The sequence below is a fragment of the Lepidochelys olivacea genome (assembly GCF_965140295.1).
Source record: "Lepidochelys olivacea isolate rLepOli2 genome assembly, chromosome: 2".
Taxonomy (NCBI): Eukaryota; Metazoa; Chordata; order Testudines; family Cheloniidae; genus Lepidochelys; species Lepidochelys olivacea.
The window spans coordinates 231,083,002-231,100,484 of record NC_140412.1 but is presented as its reverse complement, the minus strand read 5'-3'; the positions used below and the strand labels follow the sequence as shown (position 1 = coordinate 231,100,484).

Sequence of the window (17,483 nt, the reverse complement as noted above, 5' to 3'; positions counted from 1 at the left end):
TGAACAGCAGGCTGTGGCAGAAAAAGAGCTCTGTGTGGATGGTGGAAGAGCCAGAGATAAGTGTGACCCATTGGATTGCAGCGATGGGACTTAATGGGCAGGACTGTTTGTGGGCATTAAACCATCCCGAAGTGGAGAGTGGTAGGACTTATAAGAAAGGCTGTGGGGAGTCTAAGTGGCCCTGTAGGGGGGAGAACAAGGGGAGGCCACTGCAATGGGCACTCTGACCAAGAGGGACTGCTCAGAAAGTGACAGCCCTGTTGCAATGTGCATTAGAATTCACACACCTGTGGGGTGTATTGCTGCACAAAGTAGACAAGCCCATGGAAAATACCTATGACAAAACATACCAGGCATTGCTGAATTCCAGTGAGTGAACAGAACTGCTTCACCGTTGGTCCACTTGAAAGTCCCATGTTTCTCTACATCTGAAAGACCGATCCAAAAATATTTTTCAGGCCTCAGCCCAATCAGACTAGTTAGATAGGCTTGCTCATATCTGTAAAAAGAGGAACTGGCAAACTGAGATTAAACCTGTCTTTCTCATAATTTGTAATATCCACAAATGACTGCGATTTCAAAAGCTTATCAAGTGCTGGAACAGGTATATTTCTTCTCTGCTGCGAGGCACCATCCCCTCTCTATAGCTACATTAATGGTGTTTCAGTTTTCAATGTCCTTTAACTATTGTATATCCCTGTCAAGGTTCCTTCCCCACTCTGAACTCTAGGGTACAGATGTGGGGACCTGCATGAAAGACCCCCTAAGCTTATTCTTACCAGCTTAGGTTAAAAACTTCCTCAAGGTACAAACTTTGCCTTGTCCTTGAACCTTATGCTGCCACCACCAAGCGTGTTAAACAAAAAACAGGGAAAGAGCCCACTTGGAGACGTCTTCCCCCCCAAAATATTCCCCCAAGCCCTACACCCCCTTTCCTGGGGAAGGCTTGATAAAAATCCTCACCAATTTGTACAGGTGAACACAGACCCAAAGCCTTGGATCTTAAGAACAATGAAAAAGCAATCAGATTCTTAAAAGAAGAATTTTAATTAAAGAAAAAGTAAAAGAATCACCTCTGTAAAAATCAGGATGGTAAATGCCTTGCAGGGTAATCAGATTCAAAACATAGAGAATCCCTCTAGGCAAAACCTTAAGTTACAAAAAGACACAAAAACAGGAATATACATTCCCTCCAGCACAGCTTATTTTACATGCCATTAACAAAAGAAAATCTAACACGTTTCTAGCTAGATTGCTTACTAACTTTTTACAGGAGTTCTGAGCTGCATTCCTGTTCTGTTCCCGGCAAAAGCATCACACAGACAGACAGACCCTTTGTTTCTCCCCTCCCCCACCCCCCCCCCCGCCAGCTTTGAAAGTATCTTGTCTCCTCATTGGTCATTTTGGTCAAGTGCCAGAGAGGTTATCTTAGCTTCTTAACCCTTTACAGGTGAAAGGGTTTTGCCTCTGGCCAGGAGGGATTTTATAGCACTGTATACAGAAAGGTGGTTACCCTGCCATTTATGACAATCCCTCTTTCACTTTCTCCATTCTCCCAGACCCTTTCAAACTATCCCCTTTGAGCCCTCTCTTTCATCCAGGATCACTGTCTCTCACCTGTAGGTCCTTCGTTTCCTCCCAGCTCTCATTCTGATTTTTTTGTGTTTTTCTCCTTCTTCTTATTTTCCCCACTTTGTTCTTCATTATCATGCCATCGTCTCATGCTGACACCACGCTAAAAGGGGAAACCCTCCTAGGCTTCAATTTAATTTACCAACTTGCATTTGGATTTTTGTTTTGGATCTGAATAATCCTTGTATTGCTGCCCTTTTTATAAGGACCTAGCACCCCAAGCTATTGTGATACACTCATAAAATTTAGCTTCAATAACATTTGTTTTTATGGAAAAATGCCTCTCTAAGCTACATAGTTTGTAGCATGAGTAACTGTGCTGTACTGAACACTAGCTCTTATAAAGCAGAGACAGCCATGGTATGGGGTGGTATCTGGTAAAGCAGAAATGCAATTTTCCAAAACGAAAATGTTTTTTTTTTCTTCTCAAATGTAATTTTGTGGAGCTACAGATGCAAACGGTTTTACTTTTTACCGGCTTGGAGAACTGTCAAAAGTGAACATCTCAAAATATAATATTTAGTCTGAAAAAAAACCCATGTATTTTCTGAGTAACTTCTCATGAAATAGAACATTTTTGGTTTTAATTCAAACCATTTATATTTATCTGTTTTAACACTAGAATTTTTTTTGAAAAGTTCTTAAGTATTTTAGCATGTTCTAAGATTATTCCATCAAAAAGCACAAATTTAAAAGTATTTTTCATACCTGTCTCCAACAGTTGTTAGATAACCTTTACTCCTTTCACAAGCTTTCTTTGCCTCTGAAAATTTACAAATGTATGTCCAATCAAGTAACAGTAAAAACCATGTCTTTCCCAGCCCTGTCAACATCAATCAGGAATGACCATAAATTAATAACAGATTGTGATATAATATATGGACTATACTCTATCCTTGCAAAATGATATATTAATTTGGAATCCAATAATAAAGTTACAAAAGTAACTAAGCCTAAGTAAACATCCACAAACCTACAAATCAAAAGTGATGATGCATTATCCTCTTTTGACAATTAACAGCTGATAAATAGGTGTTACTACAGTTAAAAAAGTTATAACCATACAGAATAGAGAATTTATTCAACAATAGAAACAAATAAATTAATGAATTAATCAATGTCCTTGATCAAAATAGAAGATGGGAGTGTTTGTTTTGTAGTGAAGTGCTGATATAGTTGATGTGGAAAGAACAGTAACTCAAAACAAATGGGAATATTTGGTTAGGGTTTCCTCTGTCTAGTTAACTAAGGCCTTGTCTACACTACACAGTTTTGTTGACAAATGTGGGGCAGTGTACACACAACAATGCTCCTGCTATGCCGACATAATAAAACCATCCTGACAAGCTGCACAGAGCTTTTTGCAACAAAGTTAGAGCAAGGCAGTTTCAGTGTAGATGCTGCGGTTGCTTGTGTTACCCTAAGTGGCCTCCAGAAGGTGTCCCATAATGCCCATCATGACTGCTCTGGTGAGCAGTTTCTACTCAGCTGCCTTGCAACCAAGTACACAGACACGCACCCTTCTGCCTTTAAAGCCCCAGGAATTTTTGAAATTCCGCTTCCTCACATTGCATCTTCCCAACTGACCATATTAGCTTTCTCTAGCAAATGTGCTCCTGCTTGGAGTGCTCAGGAGTTGCTGGATCTGTTGGGTCTGTGGAGAGACGGTGCTGTGCAGTTGCAGCTCTGATCCAGCCATAGGAACTTTGACATCTACAAGCAGATTACTTGTGGTATGGATGAGAAGGGACACAAAAGGGACATGCAACAGTGCTGTGCTAAGATCAAGGAGCTGAGGCAGAAGTCAAGGGAGGCCAACTGTTGCTCTGGTGCGGCGCCAAAAACATGTTACTTCTAAAAGGAGCTAGACACCATCCTCAGTGGTGACCCCACCTCCACTGACAAGAGCCCTGTGGATACTTTGGGCAGACTGGAGGCAGCGGCCAGTGGAGTCAACCCCAAGGACAAAGTGGTGGACGAGGAGGTCAAGTTGGAGGGTGATGTGGGATGGGCGACAGGGTCATCTGGTTGCATGGCAAGCCAAAAATCTCTTTTTTACTCTGGAAGGGTCTAGCCAGTCCCACCAATCCAGCTGTGGCATGCCTGAAGTAGGAGAGGGGAGCTCTGGTAAGTACTCATTTTGCTTTGATAGTGCACGGTTACATGCAGTAGAGGTGTCCTTTATTTAGTTCGTTAATGCACACTGAGATCTCCCGGGAATCCTCCATAGAAATCTCGAGGAAACTTTCCTGCAGATACTCTGCAATCCTCTGTCAAAATTTCTTTGGCAGAGCTGCTTTGTTTCTTCCACTGTTGTAGGAAACTTTGCCTCACAAATTGTCAATTACTTCTGGAGGAACCCAAGCAGCATATGGACCCAGTCTGAAGCTGCATACATGCGGGAGATGCACCCTTACACCTTCAGTTACCCTCAGTCATGTGATTTCAGCTTTGATCTCACCCACCTATGGAAAATGGTCCCAGTGTTCAGAATAGCGTCCGTAGACACTTGGACTGCTCCCCTTTGAAACCACCCACTTTGTCCCATCTTGCACCACCACCCCCCAGTCAGAACTCACCATGTTTAGTGCTCTGGCTGTGCTGCATGCTTCCCAGGGAAAGTGAGAAAGAGGCATATGTAACTTTAATGATTCAAGACAGACTTTGTGTATTGTTTCTTTTGCTTCTGCAGATATGCCCTTGATGGTAAGCTCCTACATACCAGTGGAGCACCTCTGTCAGGTAGGGAGGTGAAAGAGGAGGAGTAAGGAAGACATGTTTTGCAAAGTGCTGCATCATCAGATCAAGCCATTAGTGAGCATGAAGAGAAACAAATTAACAACTAGAATTGGATAGCCAGGAGAGGAGACAGGGCCAGGAGTACATAATAGAGGGTCAGGAGCAGATATCCATGGAGGACCAAACAGAGATGCTGAGGGCCCTGATTGTGCTACAGGTGGAACACATGTGTGCTCGACTCCCCCTGCAGTCCATACAGAACTGCCTTCCTTGCCCCCCCCAACCCGCCCCCCCCCACACACACATTCCTCTCACATTCCTGGTCCGTTGCAGTACCTCTTGCACTCTACCCCAGGGACATTTTCCATAATGACAGTTGGACTTACTCACAGCTATGAGATCCTCACTTCAGAGAGTGCTGCTCACAGTCATGTCCCTTGTAAGCAATGTTAATCTGTATATTGCTGTTTAATAAAAATGAAGTCTTACAAAGACAGTGATTATTTGTGACTGACACAGGGTTATTGCAGCAGAAATTCATACACAGTGGCTATCGGCACACTTGCAGATTACAATTAATGCTCAGGCAGGAATGATTACAAGCGTCATCCAATGTGGCAAGTAAACAATGCCTGGCTCAATTGATTACAGGAAGACACATTATTGGGGCTCAGTGTCAAAATGCTGCTTCAAAGTCCCCTGATTCAAATAGCCCCCATTAAGCCCCTCCAATAGCCCTGGTTTCTGGCTGCTCAAAATCAGCCACCAGTTAATCCACCTCAACACTCCACCCCTGGGGAAACTTTTCCCCCTTGGCTTCACAATTGTTATGTAGAGCACTGCAGACTGCTATGACCATACGAAACTGTAAAGGAGCGAGAGATGAGTGACAAAGACGTTCAAATGGATGGAATGCAAGCCCTGTGAGCACAGGCTGAATTAACTGGGTATGTTTATAAGATTAAGAGGGGGGGACATGATAGTGGTCTTCAAATACTTGAAAGGCTGCCATAAAAAAGATGGAGAAAAGTTGTTCTCTTTTGCCACAGAGGTTGTCAAGTTTCCTTCCCCACTCTGAAGTCCAGGGTACAGATGTGGGGACCTGCATGAAAGACCCCCTAAGCTTATTCTTACCAGCTTAGGTTAAAAACTTCCCCAAGGTACAAGCTTTGCCTTGTCCTTGAACAGTATGCTGCCACCACCAAGCATTTTAAACAAAGAACAGGGAAAGAGCCCACTTGGAGACGTCTTCCCCCAAATATCCCCCTCCCAAGCCCTAGACCCCCTTTCCTGGGGAAGGCTTGATAAAAATCCTCACCAATTTGTACAGGTGAATACAGACCCAAAGCCTTCGATCTTAAGAACAATGAAAAAGCAATCAGGTTCTTAAAAGAAGAATTTTAATTAAAGAAAAGGTAAAAGAATCACCTCTGTAAAATCAGGATGGTAAATACCTTACAGGGTAATCAGATTCAAAACATAGATAATCCCTCTAGGCAAAACCTTAAGTTACAAAAAGACACAAAAACAGGAATATACATTCCCTCCAGCACAGCTTATTTTACAAGCCATTAAACAAAAGAAAATCTAATGCATTTTCTAGCTAGATTACTTACTAACTTTACAGGAGTGGTAAGGCTTGCATTCCTGATCTGTTCCCAGCAAAAGCGTCACACAGACAGACCAAACCCTTTGTTCCCCCCCCTCCAGATTTGAAAGTATCCTGTCCCCTCATTGGTCATTTTGGGTCAGGTGCCAGCGAGGTTACCTTAGCTTCTTAACTCTTTACAGGTGAAAGGGTTTTGCCTCTGGCCAGGAGGGATTTTATAGCACTGTATACAGAAAAGTGGTTACCCTTCCTTTACATTTATGACAGAGGTCAGGACAAGAGGCAATAGCACAGCTATTTAAACTATATTCAAACTATAGCACACCAGATTTAGATTAACTCTCAGGAAAAACTTCCTAACTGTAAGAACAGTACGACAACAGAACAGACGTCTCAGAGGTTGTGGAAGCTTTGTCACAGGAGGTTTTCAAAAATAGGCTGGAGAGCCATCTGTCTTGGATGGCTTAGACAGAACAAATCCTGCATTTTGGCAGGGGGTTAGACTAGATGACCTTTGTGGTCCCTTCTAATTCTATGATTCTATGATATATTAAGGAAAACAAAAGGAGATGAATGAGAGAAGAAAAAGAACAACAGGAAACACAGTAAATGGTTTCATTAATACAGTTCTAGTGCTTAGTCCTTTCTAAAATTCAGATTCCCACTGGTAGAACACAGCATCATTCTGCACCCACTGAGAAAGTGATGTCACACAATTCAGAAATCCCCACACTGTGAGACCCAATAGCTAATTACACAGTGTTGAAATATATGTACACCAACATTAATCATGTATGCTCAAAGCTACAGTAACAGTTTCTGTCTCATTCAGAGAGGGTACTGAGAGAAAATAGAGCATGTGTGTGTGTGTGTGTGTGTGTGTGTGTGTGTGTGTATGCAGGAATTCAAATCAAATTTAGTTTAAATGAAGGACCACATTTTTTTCAGATTGAAAATCATCAGCAAATATAAACGAGCAACTTGATAGTCAAAAATACAAAAATACCAAGCTATTTCAAGGGTGATTTTGTCTGATCTAAATGTAATTTATTTTGTCCTTACCTTCAGGCAGCCAGTATCAAATGTACTCCACTGTTTCAGGAGTGTCTTGCAATGGATTCTTTTTGCAAATTGTCATAAATATAAAGGGAAGGGTAAACCTCTTTGAAATCCCTCCTGGCCAGGGGAAAGCTCCTCTCACCTGTAAAGGGTTAAGAAGCTAAAGGTAACCTCGCTGGCACCTGACCAAAATGACCAATGAGGAGACAAGATACTTTCAAAAGCTGGGAGGAGGGAGAGAAACAAAGGGTCTGTGTCTGTCTATATGCTGGTTTTCTGCTGGGGATAGACTAGGAATGGAGTCTTAGAACTTTTAGTAAGTAATCTAGCTACGTATGTGTTAGATTATGATTTCTTTAAATGGCTGAGAAAAGGATTGTGCTGAATAGAATAACTATCTCTGTCTGTGTATCTTTTTTGTAACTTAAGGTTTTGCCTAGAGGGGTTCTCTATGTTTTTGAATCTAATTACCCTGTAAGATATCTACCATCCTGATTTTACAGGGGGGAGTTCTTCATTTCTATTTACTTCTATTTTTATTAAAAGTCTTCTTGTAAGAAACTGAATGCTTTTTCATTGTTCTCAGATCCAAGGGTTTGGGTCTGTGGTCACCTATGCAAATTGGTGAGGCTTTTTATCCAACATTTCCCAGGAAAGGGGGGGTGCAAGTGTTGGGAGGATTGTTCATTGTTCTTAAGATCCAAGGGTCTGGGTCTGTAGTCACCTAGGCAAATTGGTGAGGCTTTTTACCAAACCTTGTCCAGGAAGTGGGGTGCAGGGTTTTGGGAAGTATTTTGGGGGGAAGGACGCGTCCAAACAGCTCTTCCCCAGTAACCAGTATTAGTTTGGTGGTGGTAGCAGCCAGTCCAAGGACAACGGGTGTAATATTTTGTACCTTGGGGAAGTTTTGACCTAAGCTGGTAAAGATAAGCTTAGGAGGTTTTTCATGCAGGTCCCCACATCTGTACCCTAGAGTTCAGAGTGGGGGAGGAACCTTGACATGGTGGTAGTGGTGGGATTAACCTGAAATCATTTTGAGATCCAGTTGAGATTTTTTGAACTAGAAATACAGATTTTAAAAAGGAAATTTTTTTTTCCTTTGGAAAGGAAGTCCAGAAAGCAGCTGAAACTGAAAGCAGCTTGTTTTTTCTCTGCTTTGTGGCCAAGCAGAGACAAAAGGGGATTATCTTTGTGAATTGCAGGTTTTCTTTGCCTGGAGGCAGGGTACTTAACTCCTGCAGGGAAATTCACAGTCTTCCAACCCAGAGTTTTTTTTTTCTTTTCTTCCTAAAAGTAAATAGGGGGTGTGTGTTCTACCCATTTGCTTTTTCTTTGGGCTGGGTAAGCAGGTTTCCAAGTAGTTGGAGGTTTTTTGCTTTAATTTGGGCCCAGAGCAGAGACAAGGGAATTGTCTTTTTCTGTAGGCTGACAATCACTATCAGAGAATAGGTATTCTATTCAGCACAATTCTTTTCTCAGCCATTTAAAGAAATCATAATCTAACACATACCTAGCTAGATTACTTACTAAAAGTTCTAAGACTCCATTCCTGGTCTATCCCCGGCAGAAAACCAGCATATAGACAGACACAGACCCTTTGTCTCTCTCCCTCCTCCCAGCTTTTGAAAGTATCTTGTCTCCTCATTGGTCATTTTGGTCAGGTGCCAGCGAGGTTACCTTTAGCTTCTTAACCCTTTACAGGTGAGAGGAGCTTTCCCCTGGCCAGGAGGGATTTCAAAGGGGTTTACCCTTCCCTTTATATTTATGACACAAATGTATCCAAATTTCTTATCACAAACATTATCTGCCCAGTATCCATCCTGAAGGCAGTTTGGGAAAAAGATTATCAGTTAAGAGGAACTAAAGTTCTTTACACGACTGCTTTTTTTTTAATGTTCCTTTAAAAGTAAAAAGAAATATGCTTATTATTTTTCCCTGAAGCTAGTTCATGAATTGATTTATAAAGAAGCTATAACTGTTGAATTGAGTTGTCTTGAACCATGGGGTGCAGAGTTACCAGGATTGCTGGATATGCTAGAGAAGTAAATGCATTATCATATCTGAATACTGATCTAAATTTCTCTAAAATTAAAACCATAAACTCATTGAGCAACTAGAGATATCATCATATGGTATTATTCTAAAACAAGTTCTCCAGTTTTTGGACATCTAATTAAAAATAAAAAACAGAAAGAAAATATGATGTTAATGCATAGATATAATTGCATTATTTCACCTGTCCTTTCATAACAACACATTCTTCTTGTCTGCTGTTTGCATGGGTTGGTTCTCCACGGAGCCACTTTGTGTATGTCACAGGCATCTTATCACTCCATTCAAAATACATTTGAATCCTGAGGTCATTCAAACCAATCCACAGCTCATCAGTTGACTCTATGAACATAAATTCGGCTATGTTTTTATCTACATTGTAATAATCTTCAGGAGCAGGATTTTATGATGATGAGCTGAAATTGTTACATTGCATTACAAAGCCACTCCAGATAAATTGGTAATGTTGTCTACTTTAATGTCTATTTCATGTTCTCCCCTTCATTCAAGAAGAGATAGGAAATACCACCAGGAAAGCAAATCATTCTACTTAGCAGCAGTATCAGCTGCTCCTTTTGTGACCCCTGCAGTTACCCAATGCTGCAGTAACTGGGGCTGTGATTTCCTTCAAAAGATTTGTTGTAAATTAACAGCGATGATAAGTTAGTATCAGTCATCCGGCATAGTTTATGTATATTTATGTAAAAAGAAAAGGAGTACTTGTGGCACCTTAGGGACTAACCAATTTATTTGAGCATAAGCTTTCGTGAGCTACAGCTCACTTCAGCTTGCTTTGTGTGTATATAAAAAGATCTTCTACACTTTCCACAGTATGCATCCGATGAAGTGAGCTGTAGCTCACGAAAGCTTATGCTCAGATAAATTGGTTAGTTTCTAAGGTGCCACAAGTATTCCTTTTCTTTTTGCGAATACAGACTAACACGGCTGTTACTCTGAAACCTGTATATTTATGTGTGTGCTTACCTGTAAATATCCATATAAATTAAATATAAACCATTAAAAAGCTACAAAATTTCTAATATTTAAAATGATCCACATGTGCACATTACTGCCCAGTAGAAATACTCACTGTACCCAAGTTGAGACACTATAAAGCTGTGCTCTTCAATGTTGTGGATACTGGCCAGATCACCATCCTCCTTTGTACAAGAAGTCAATGCTTCTTTCCACATTTTGGGCTCACTGTGAATCATGTAACAGTGGCCTGTGTATGGCAACCAGCCCTCTGGGCATTTACTAGATGCAGAGAACTCTAAAATAAATAAAAATATTTCAGAACAATTCAAGTTAGAGCCTGGAGTAAATGTGGTTAAATTTTAAATTAATTGTGAAATTAATTAAAAATAAAAGAAGAGTTAAGGTACTGGAAGTATTTTTTTCTCATTCTACATTTAAATATCTAAGGCTATTAGATCTATCTGCTATGATACACAGAATTTGGTGTAGAAAATATAAACATATTCAACCAAGACAGAAAAAAATGGGATCAATGCCAAATGGACTTCAGAGTTTGAAAACATCAACATTGCAAAATGTGCAAATTTGGACACATTATGTTTTATAATTCCAGATGTAATATTTTCACATAATGCATTGCATCTAATTATGTTTTGCATATTATTGCAACAGTAGCAATTACCTCTCAGCATATGTTTACTTTCTACATCATAGGTTCTTGTCAGGGTTCCCTCCCCACTCTGAACTCTAGGGTAGAGATGTGGGGACCTGCATGAAAGACCTCCTAAGCTAATTTCTACCAGCTTAGGGTAAAACTTCCGCAAGACACAAACTCTTTGCCCTTGGAGGGTACGCTGCCACCAACAAGTGATTTAACAAAGAATCAGCAAAAGGATCACTTGGAGTTCCTATCCCCCCAAAATATCCCCCCAAGCCCTTACACCCCCTTTCCTGTGGAGGCTTGAGAATAATATCCTAACCAATTGGTTACAAGGTAATCACGGACCCAAACCCCTGGTTCTTAGGACAATAGAGAAATCAGTCACACTTTTAAAAGAAACAGAACTTTATTAGAAAGAAAAAAGGTAAAAGAAGCACCTCTGTAAAATTGGAAGGGAAGCTAATCTCACAGGGCAATCAGATTTAAAACATAGAGGATTTCCCTCTGGGCAAAACTTTAAAGTTACAAAAATAAAACCAGGAATACACCTTCCTCTCAGCACAGAGAAAATCACAAGCCAAAGCAAAAGTAAACTAATGCATTTCCTTGTTAGTGCTTACTAATTCTAATGGAGTTGTATTGACTGCTTTCTTGATTTCTCTCTGGCAAGCACACAGAACGGACAGACAAAAGCCTTCCCTCCCCCCACCCCCCCATAGATTTGAATGTATCTTGTCCCCTTATTGGTCCTTTTGGTCAGGTGCCAGCCATGTTACCTGAGCTTCTTAACGCTTTACGGGTAAAAGGATATTGTGCCTCTGGCCAGGAAGGATTTTATAGTACTGTATACAGGAAGGTTGTTACCCTTCCCTTTGTATTTATGACAGTTCTCATTAAATAATTTGTCAGAGACAGGATAGCTGTCTTTCTTTTCTCAGAAAAGTGGTGCTGCAGTAAATCTTTCCCTTTGCCAGTTACAGGATCTAATACCTAGGGACAAATTCCATTTGACTTTATCAGGAGGTGATATGAGCCTATACTGCAGTCTTTACAGGGCTTCCAGTGATCACGCTGCTGCTTGCTAAGGCCCAGATCCAGTGACCACTCAAGTCAAGGGGAATCATTCTTGGAAGGCCAGAACACATTGTAGCAGGTGCTAAACATCCTGAACTCCTATTGGGTTTATGCGGGGAAGCACAATCCATTTTATTTCTTTGTGAAGTTAAATTATGTCAGGATGTCCATGGCTTAGATCAGGGGTGACCAACCTGTGGCTCCTGAGTCACATGCGGCTCCTTGTCGAGGCACCAACTCCAGGGCTGGAGCTGCAGGCGCCAACTTTCCAATGTGCCGGGGGCTGCTCACTGCTCAACGCCTGGCTCTGCCACAGGCCCTGCCCCCGCTCCACCCTTTGCTGCCCTCTCCCCTGAGCCTGCAGTGCCCTCGCTACTCCCCACTTTCCCTCCCCCGGAGCCACCTGCATGCCACAAATCAGCTGATCGGGAGTTGTGGGGAGGGAGGGGAAGGTGCCGGTGGGACGGAGGTGCTGGGAACGGAGGTTGGGGGGGAGCTGATGAGGGGCTGTTGACGTATTACTGTGGCTCTTTGGCAATGTACGTTGGTAAATTCTGGCTTCTTCTCAGGCTCAGGTTGGCCACCCCTGGCTTAGATGGTAACCTCTGTTTTTATAAATAAAAATAAATCATTTAAATTTAGGTGTGCACTGAGTTCTAGAAAAGTTGCCAAAGTTTAGACAACCTACTTTAGATTGATTAAATAATGGTATGCTTCCTAGAGTGTCTAAAACAGGGAAATGGGTAGAATGGTTTGTTCTGTGCAACCAGCAAAATAGAACATATGCGATTTTTAAAAAGAATTACTCTTGGATGAAGCAAGTTTGTCATTTCATATAAATAAAAATGCATTTCTGTGACAGATCTCTGCAGACCAAATCCATACAATTTAAATAAAAAGCTTTTACTATAATTTTTATTGACTGACCTACCTGAGGGAAGAGAGAAAGAATCCAAAGTGGAGTTTTTCCTTTTATAAATATAGCCAATTTTCTGATCACATTCACGGTTTTCCCATTTAGCACCTCCTCTAGGATTTAGTACTGAACACATTTTCTCAGGTTCCAGAGAAGGGTTTCCTTCAAGAAATGAATTCAAAACCAGTGAATTTCCTTGTAGGCAGTGCAAATCCTCATGTTTTTTTGTACCTTTTCCCATATAGATTATGGACTCAGCATTTCACTGGTATTATTATTTTTATACTGTAGCTAAAGAAATGTGTTAAAAATAGCTCTTTACTGGTCAATGTTCCCTTAAACATGTATGATAAAATATGAATTCCAGAACATCTGATGTAATATTCAACTGGAGTCAGTTCATACTGATATTATTGCTTAACAGTCAACTTAATGAGACAAATTCTGCCCTCATGTTCTCTCATGAAATCTGAGGACACAATCTGGCCCAATATTTTTGTGCACTGTATATTCTCCTATTGATTCTTGTGCATAATTCTGGCTCATGCTAGGAATTATATATGTATGTATTGAAAGAAGAATATACCCCAGTGTTTGAATAATCAGACACTAACAATACAGAGAAATTGTATGCATTTAGGGGAAACATTCATATTCCTTTTATAAATTCTATTTACTGTTTAGAAAGTAAAAGAAGATAAGTGGAAAATCATATTTGCTAAAATTATTGGAAATAAGAGAATTTTATTACTGACTTATATGACCCATTGTCAAGGGAATGCAGAAACAACCTGGGTGAAGGCTGTATGAGGCCAAGGCACAATGCCCCCTTGAATCAACGAGGTGGGGCATGAAGTTTGATGGGACCAGCAGGGAATAGTCAAACCCTGGAGTCCTGGGGAAGATATAGGCAGGCCAGACTACTCTGGAGCCTTCCTCCAATCATGGTGTCAGGAAAGGTAGGTAGCCATACACTCCAACTCTAAAGGAACTTTAAGACTTGGTGAGGCTTGGGAAAAGAAAATCAAATATATTTGCTCAGGAAGCAAATATAATGTTGAATAAAATTGGGGTTTGTGAGGCAGCTGAGATCATAACAAGAGTTTTGAATTTGAGCCACATCATTGTTACTATGACGACAGTAGAGATTACTTCAGGGCTAGAATGTAAATGCACGGGAACTCACATGGTCAAAGACTCTTTAGGATAAAAACGAGAAGAAAGTCTCAAAAATAAGGAGGAAAAACTCTGAGAGACTAAAACCCACTGCCACTGAGAGCTGACACATTGAGATGTTGTCAAATGGAAATGATGAAGTTTAAGGGGCACAAAGAGAATGTTAGATGTCTTAATTGGCTCAACATTACCTCTAAATACATTCCTTATGCAGCCCAGCTGTTACCCAGACAGAGGCTATATAGGATTTTATTGCATTTTACTTTTGATATAGGATTTTCTCTTACTTTTCTAATGAACTTGGTTTCCTTAAGATGATGATTTCTGGGGGTTTTTTTATTTTCAGATTACACATTAAAAGCATAACTCCACTGTCAGATCTTTAAAGTGGAGCTCAGCTCCAACTATGATCTATTCATATGGCTCTCATTACAAATGCTATATTTATATGTGAGAAAAGTACAAAATTGTAACTGATATCCATTCAACATTCTAGCTGCAGATTTTCATCCTTAAAACCATTCTAAAAATTACCCCTACCTAGAGCCCAGTTTAAATATCTGAAAGGACTGCCACCACTCCATTGCCATCCATAGTTGAAATTCAGACTGTTAAGCCCAATCCAGAGAGCCGATCTCATCCTATCAATCAAATCTAAAGAACCAAAAGAAATGAAAATACATCATCACACATTTGTTGTAAAATACTTTACAGCCACAATGTTTTGAAGAAGCTAATAGTTGTCTGCTTAGTGGTTTCCAAAAGTCAACATGCTTTTTGTGTTGACTCATAGTAAATATGCTAAATTGTTATTAAAATATACTATTTAAAATTGAGCATTAATTGCAATTTAGTTATTGGTCATCTATGAGATGAGGATGACAAAAATACAAGTACCTTATTATTTGATCTGAATTTGACGCCATTCACCATAACATTTAGTGTTTGCAATAAGCTTTGGCAAAGAAAGGTATTAAGTGCTGCAAATTATATTTTTATTGCTAAATTCACTCTAAGTTTTGATGCACAATCATTCAAAGGCTTCATTCAAAAAGAGCCTATATTTATGTGCACAATATTTATGTGAGCTGCTGACAGGGTTAATCCAGTCAGGTGCTTTATATGAAAGGAAATTCCCGGAATGTTGTATGTATTGGAATTGCTATATGAGGAACAGCTGAATTTCCAGTACTGTAAGCTTATAAATGGCAATATCTAGTGTAATATGAACAAAATATCTCTTCCTTCAGTGTTATCATATCAAGAACATTTCCTGAACTACTTTTCTTTGAGATTGATCCAACTCCCAACTAAATCAATGGGAATCCTTGAATTTACTGTAAAGGGAATTGAATCAAATACTTTCTAAGCCATTTGAATGGTAATTCTACATCTTGTTTCAAAAACATAACTTTCTGTGTTTAGGTTTTTTTCCTACACGTTAGCACATATTGCTAATATTCAATACGCTTATTAATTACAATACGTGATTAAACCACTAAAAAGTTAGTGATCCAATCCAACACAGAAAAATAACTCGTTTTCACTCAGAATTGCTTTGGTAATTCACCTCTCAGATACATTTGCTCATGTATCTCTGTGATACTTAATAATTCTGCCTTCTGTTGCTGACAGCTTTTCCATACTTGGTGCCATGTAAGAGCTGATTGGAAGTTTATCTGGTAGTGGATGCCTGTCAAAGGGTCTGTAGTCCAAAATCTGTGAGTTTCATTATCTGCATGAGAGAAGTGGGATGCAATGTTGCCATTTATTATGACTAATGCATATAAAATGAATGATAAAATTTAACTGTGAGTGTACTTGTAAAGTCGCGCTGTTCCAACAGAGAAAACAGAATCCTCTCTTTAAAAGTGGGAGTCTGTTATTTTGCTCCATGGATTAAATCCTGACCCCACTGAAGTCAATGGGATGAGCCACTGATTTCAACAGGGCCAAGATTTCACCTGATATATTCAGTTTCATAGCTCAAATGTGACAATCTCCCAAAGAAAGAAATACAATGGTGCAAATCCTGCTCCTTCCTCCATGGCACTATACAGCCCTAGTCATAATAGATTTAACATGGTTCCACAACAAGGAGTAGAGAATAGATGAGAATTTGGGGTTCATGCCCACAGTATCTACACTGTCATACATGATAAAGCACAACTCTTGAGTGGCTCCCTATGCATTCCCATGCTGCCATATTTGGGAGGTGGGGTCAGGCAGGCCAAGGAAGGATTAGAGTTGACCCAACAGCCATTGCACCCTCAGGAAGGAGTTACTGGTTTTTAGTTTTATGGCCAAATTCAGCACTATGATGTTCATTGGCTGGTTAAGGCAAATTCACAGCTGCTTTGCATCACAGGAGTGGCACAAAACAGTCAGAGCAAACTGGGGAATCTGGTCTTTGACTTTCTCTCTCATTCTGAAAAAGCAAGGAAATTAACAGCAAATGATGACATTGATGCAATATTAAGGTTGAGATTGCATTTGCATTATCTTCTACAAATTCATAGTTCATCTTCCTAGTGTGACCTTCTCTCTAACCTCAGTATCCATTTTATGTATCCATTTTAATAGGGTCACAGAGTCATAGAGTTTAAGGCCAGAAAGGACCACGAGATCATCTAGTCTAACCTCCTGTAAATCACAGGCTGCCGCCACCACCAACACCCAGTACCAGCACACTAAGCACAATAACTGAAATAAAATCAAAGTATTACAACCCACAGGAGACTAGACTGCTATGTGCTACAGGCAGAGACTACGATGGACCGAGGTGCACCAGTGCTGGAGGCCTGTGCAATGGCAGGAAATGATTAAGTGAGCTACACCAGATAATCCTGGCAAGTGACCTTCACCCACATGCTGTGAAGAAAGGTGAAAAAAATCCAAGGTCACTGACTATCTGACCTTGGGAAAATTCCTTCCTGACCCTACATATGGCTGTCAACTGAGTATGTGGCTTTCCAGGACGATTGTAATGGCCTCATTCTACAACCCTTACTCATGTTGGCCCAGATTCTGTGTCCCATTCCATTCTCTTTGTGCCACGCAGGAGACTGCTGACATCTCCCAAGGGGATATACATCTAGCATAGCCAGCTCCTATGTCTAGGGTGCCCAGATAGCAAGTGTGAAAAATCAGGACAGAGGATGGGGAGAAATGGGCACCAATATAAGACAAAGCCCCAAATATCAGGACAGTCTCTATAAAATCAGGACATCTGGTCACCCAACCTGCAACTCCAACACAGCAGGCCTGCCAAAGATGGAGAGGTGATATACTACTGCTATCCATAGCTGGCAGTGAGGGAAATAGCCCCTGAGGCAACGGAGGCCTGGGCTACACTGGGGCGGGGGTTCGAACTAAGATACTCAACTTCCGCGATGCTATTTGCGTATCTGAAGTCGAAGTATCTTAGTTTGAGTTACCTTGCTGTCCTCACGGTGGCAAGTGAACCGCGGCAGCTTCCCCGTCAACTCTGCTTACTCCTCCTGCCGAGGTGGAGTATAGGTGTCGATTCGGGAATCGATTTATCGCGTCTAGACAAGACGCAATAAATCAATCCCCGATAGATCAAT

The 17,483-nt window shown here is 40.7% G+C and overlaps 1 protein-coding gene across 1 annotated transcript in view; it reads right to left on the bottom strand.

The window, feature by feature from the left end:
• The window catches only part of LOC311516790 (macrophage mannose receptor 1-like), a gene marked incomplete at both ends in the record, with an annotated part of 70,151 nt that overhangs the window by 28,760 nt on the left and 23,908 nt on the right, over positions 1 to 17,483 (bottom strand). The window contains 8 exon segments of the mRNA XM_084621128.1: positions 347 to 499; positions 2,341 to 2,398; positions 2,401 to 2,455; positions 9,276 to 9,433; positions 10,182 to 10,364; positions 12,736 to 12,882; positions 14,437 to 14,550; positions 15,467 to 15,631. Of these exon segments, the coding sequence (XP_084477254.1) occupies positions 347 to 499; positions 2,341 to 2,398; positions 2,401 to 2,455; positions 9,276 to 9,433; positions 10,182 to 10,364; positions 12,736 to 12,882; positions 14,437 to 14,550; positions 15,467 to 15,631 (1,033 nt within the window).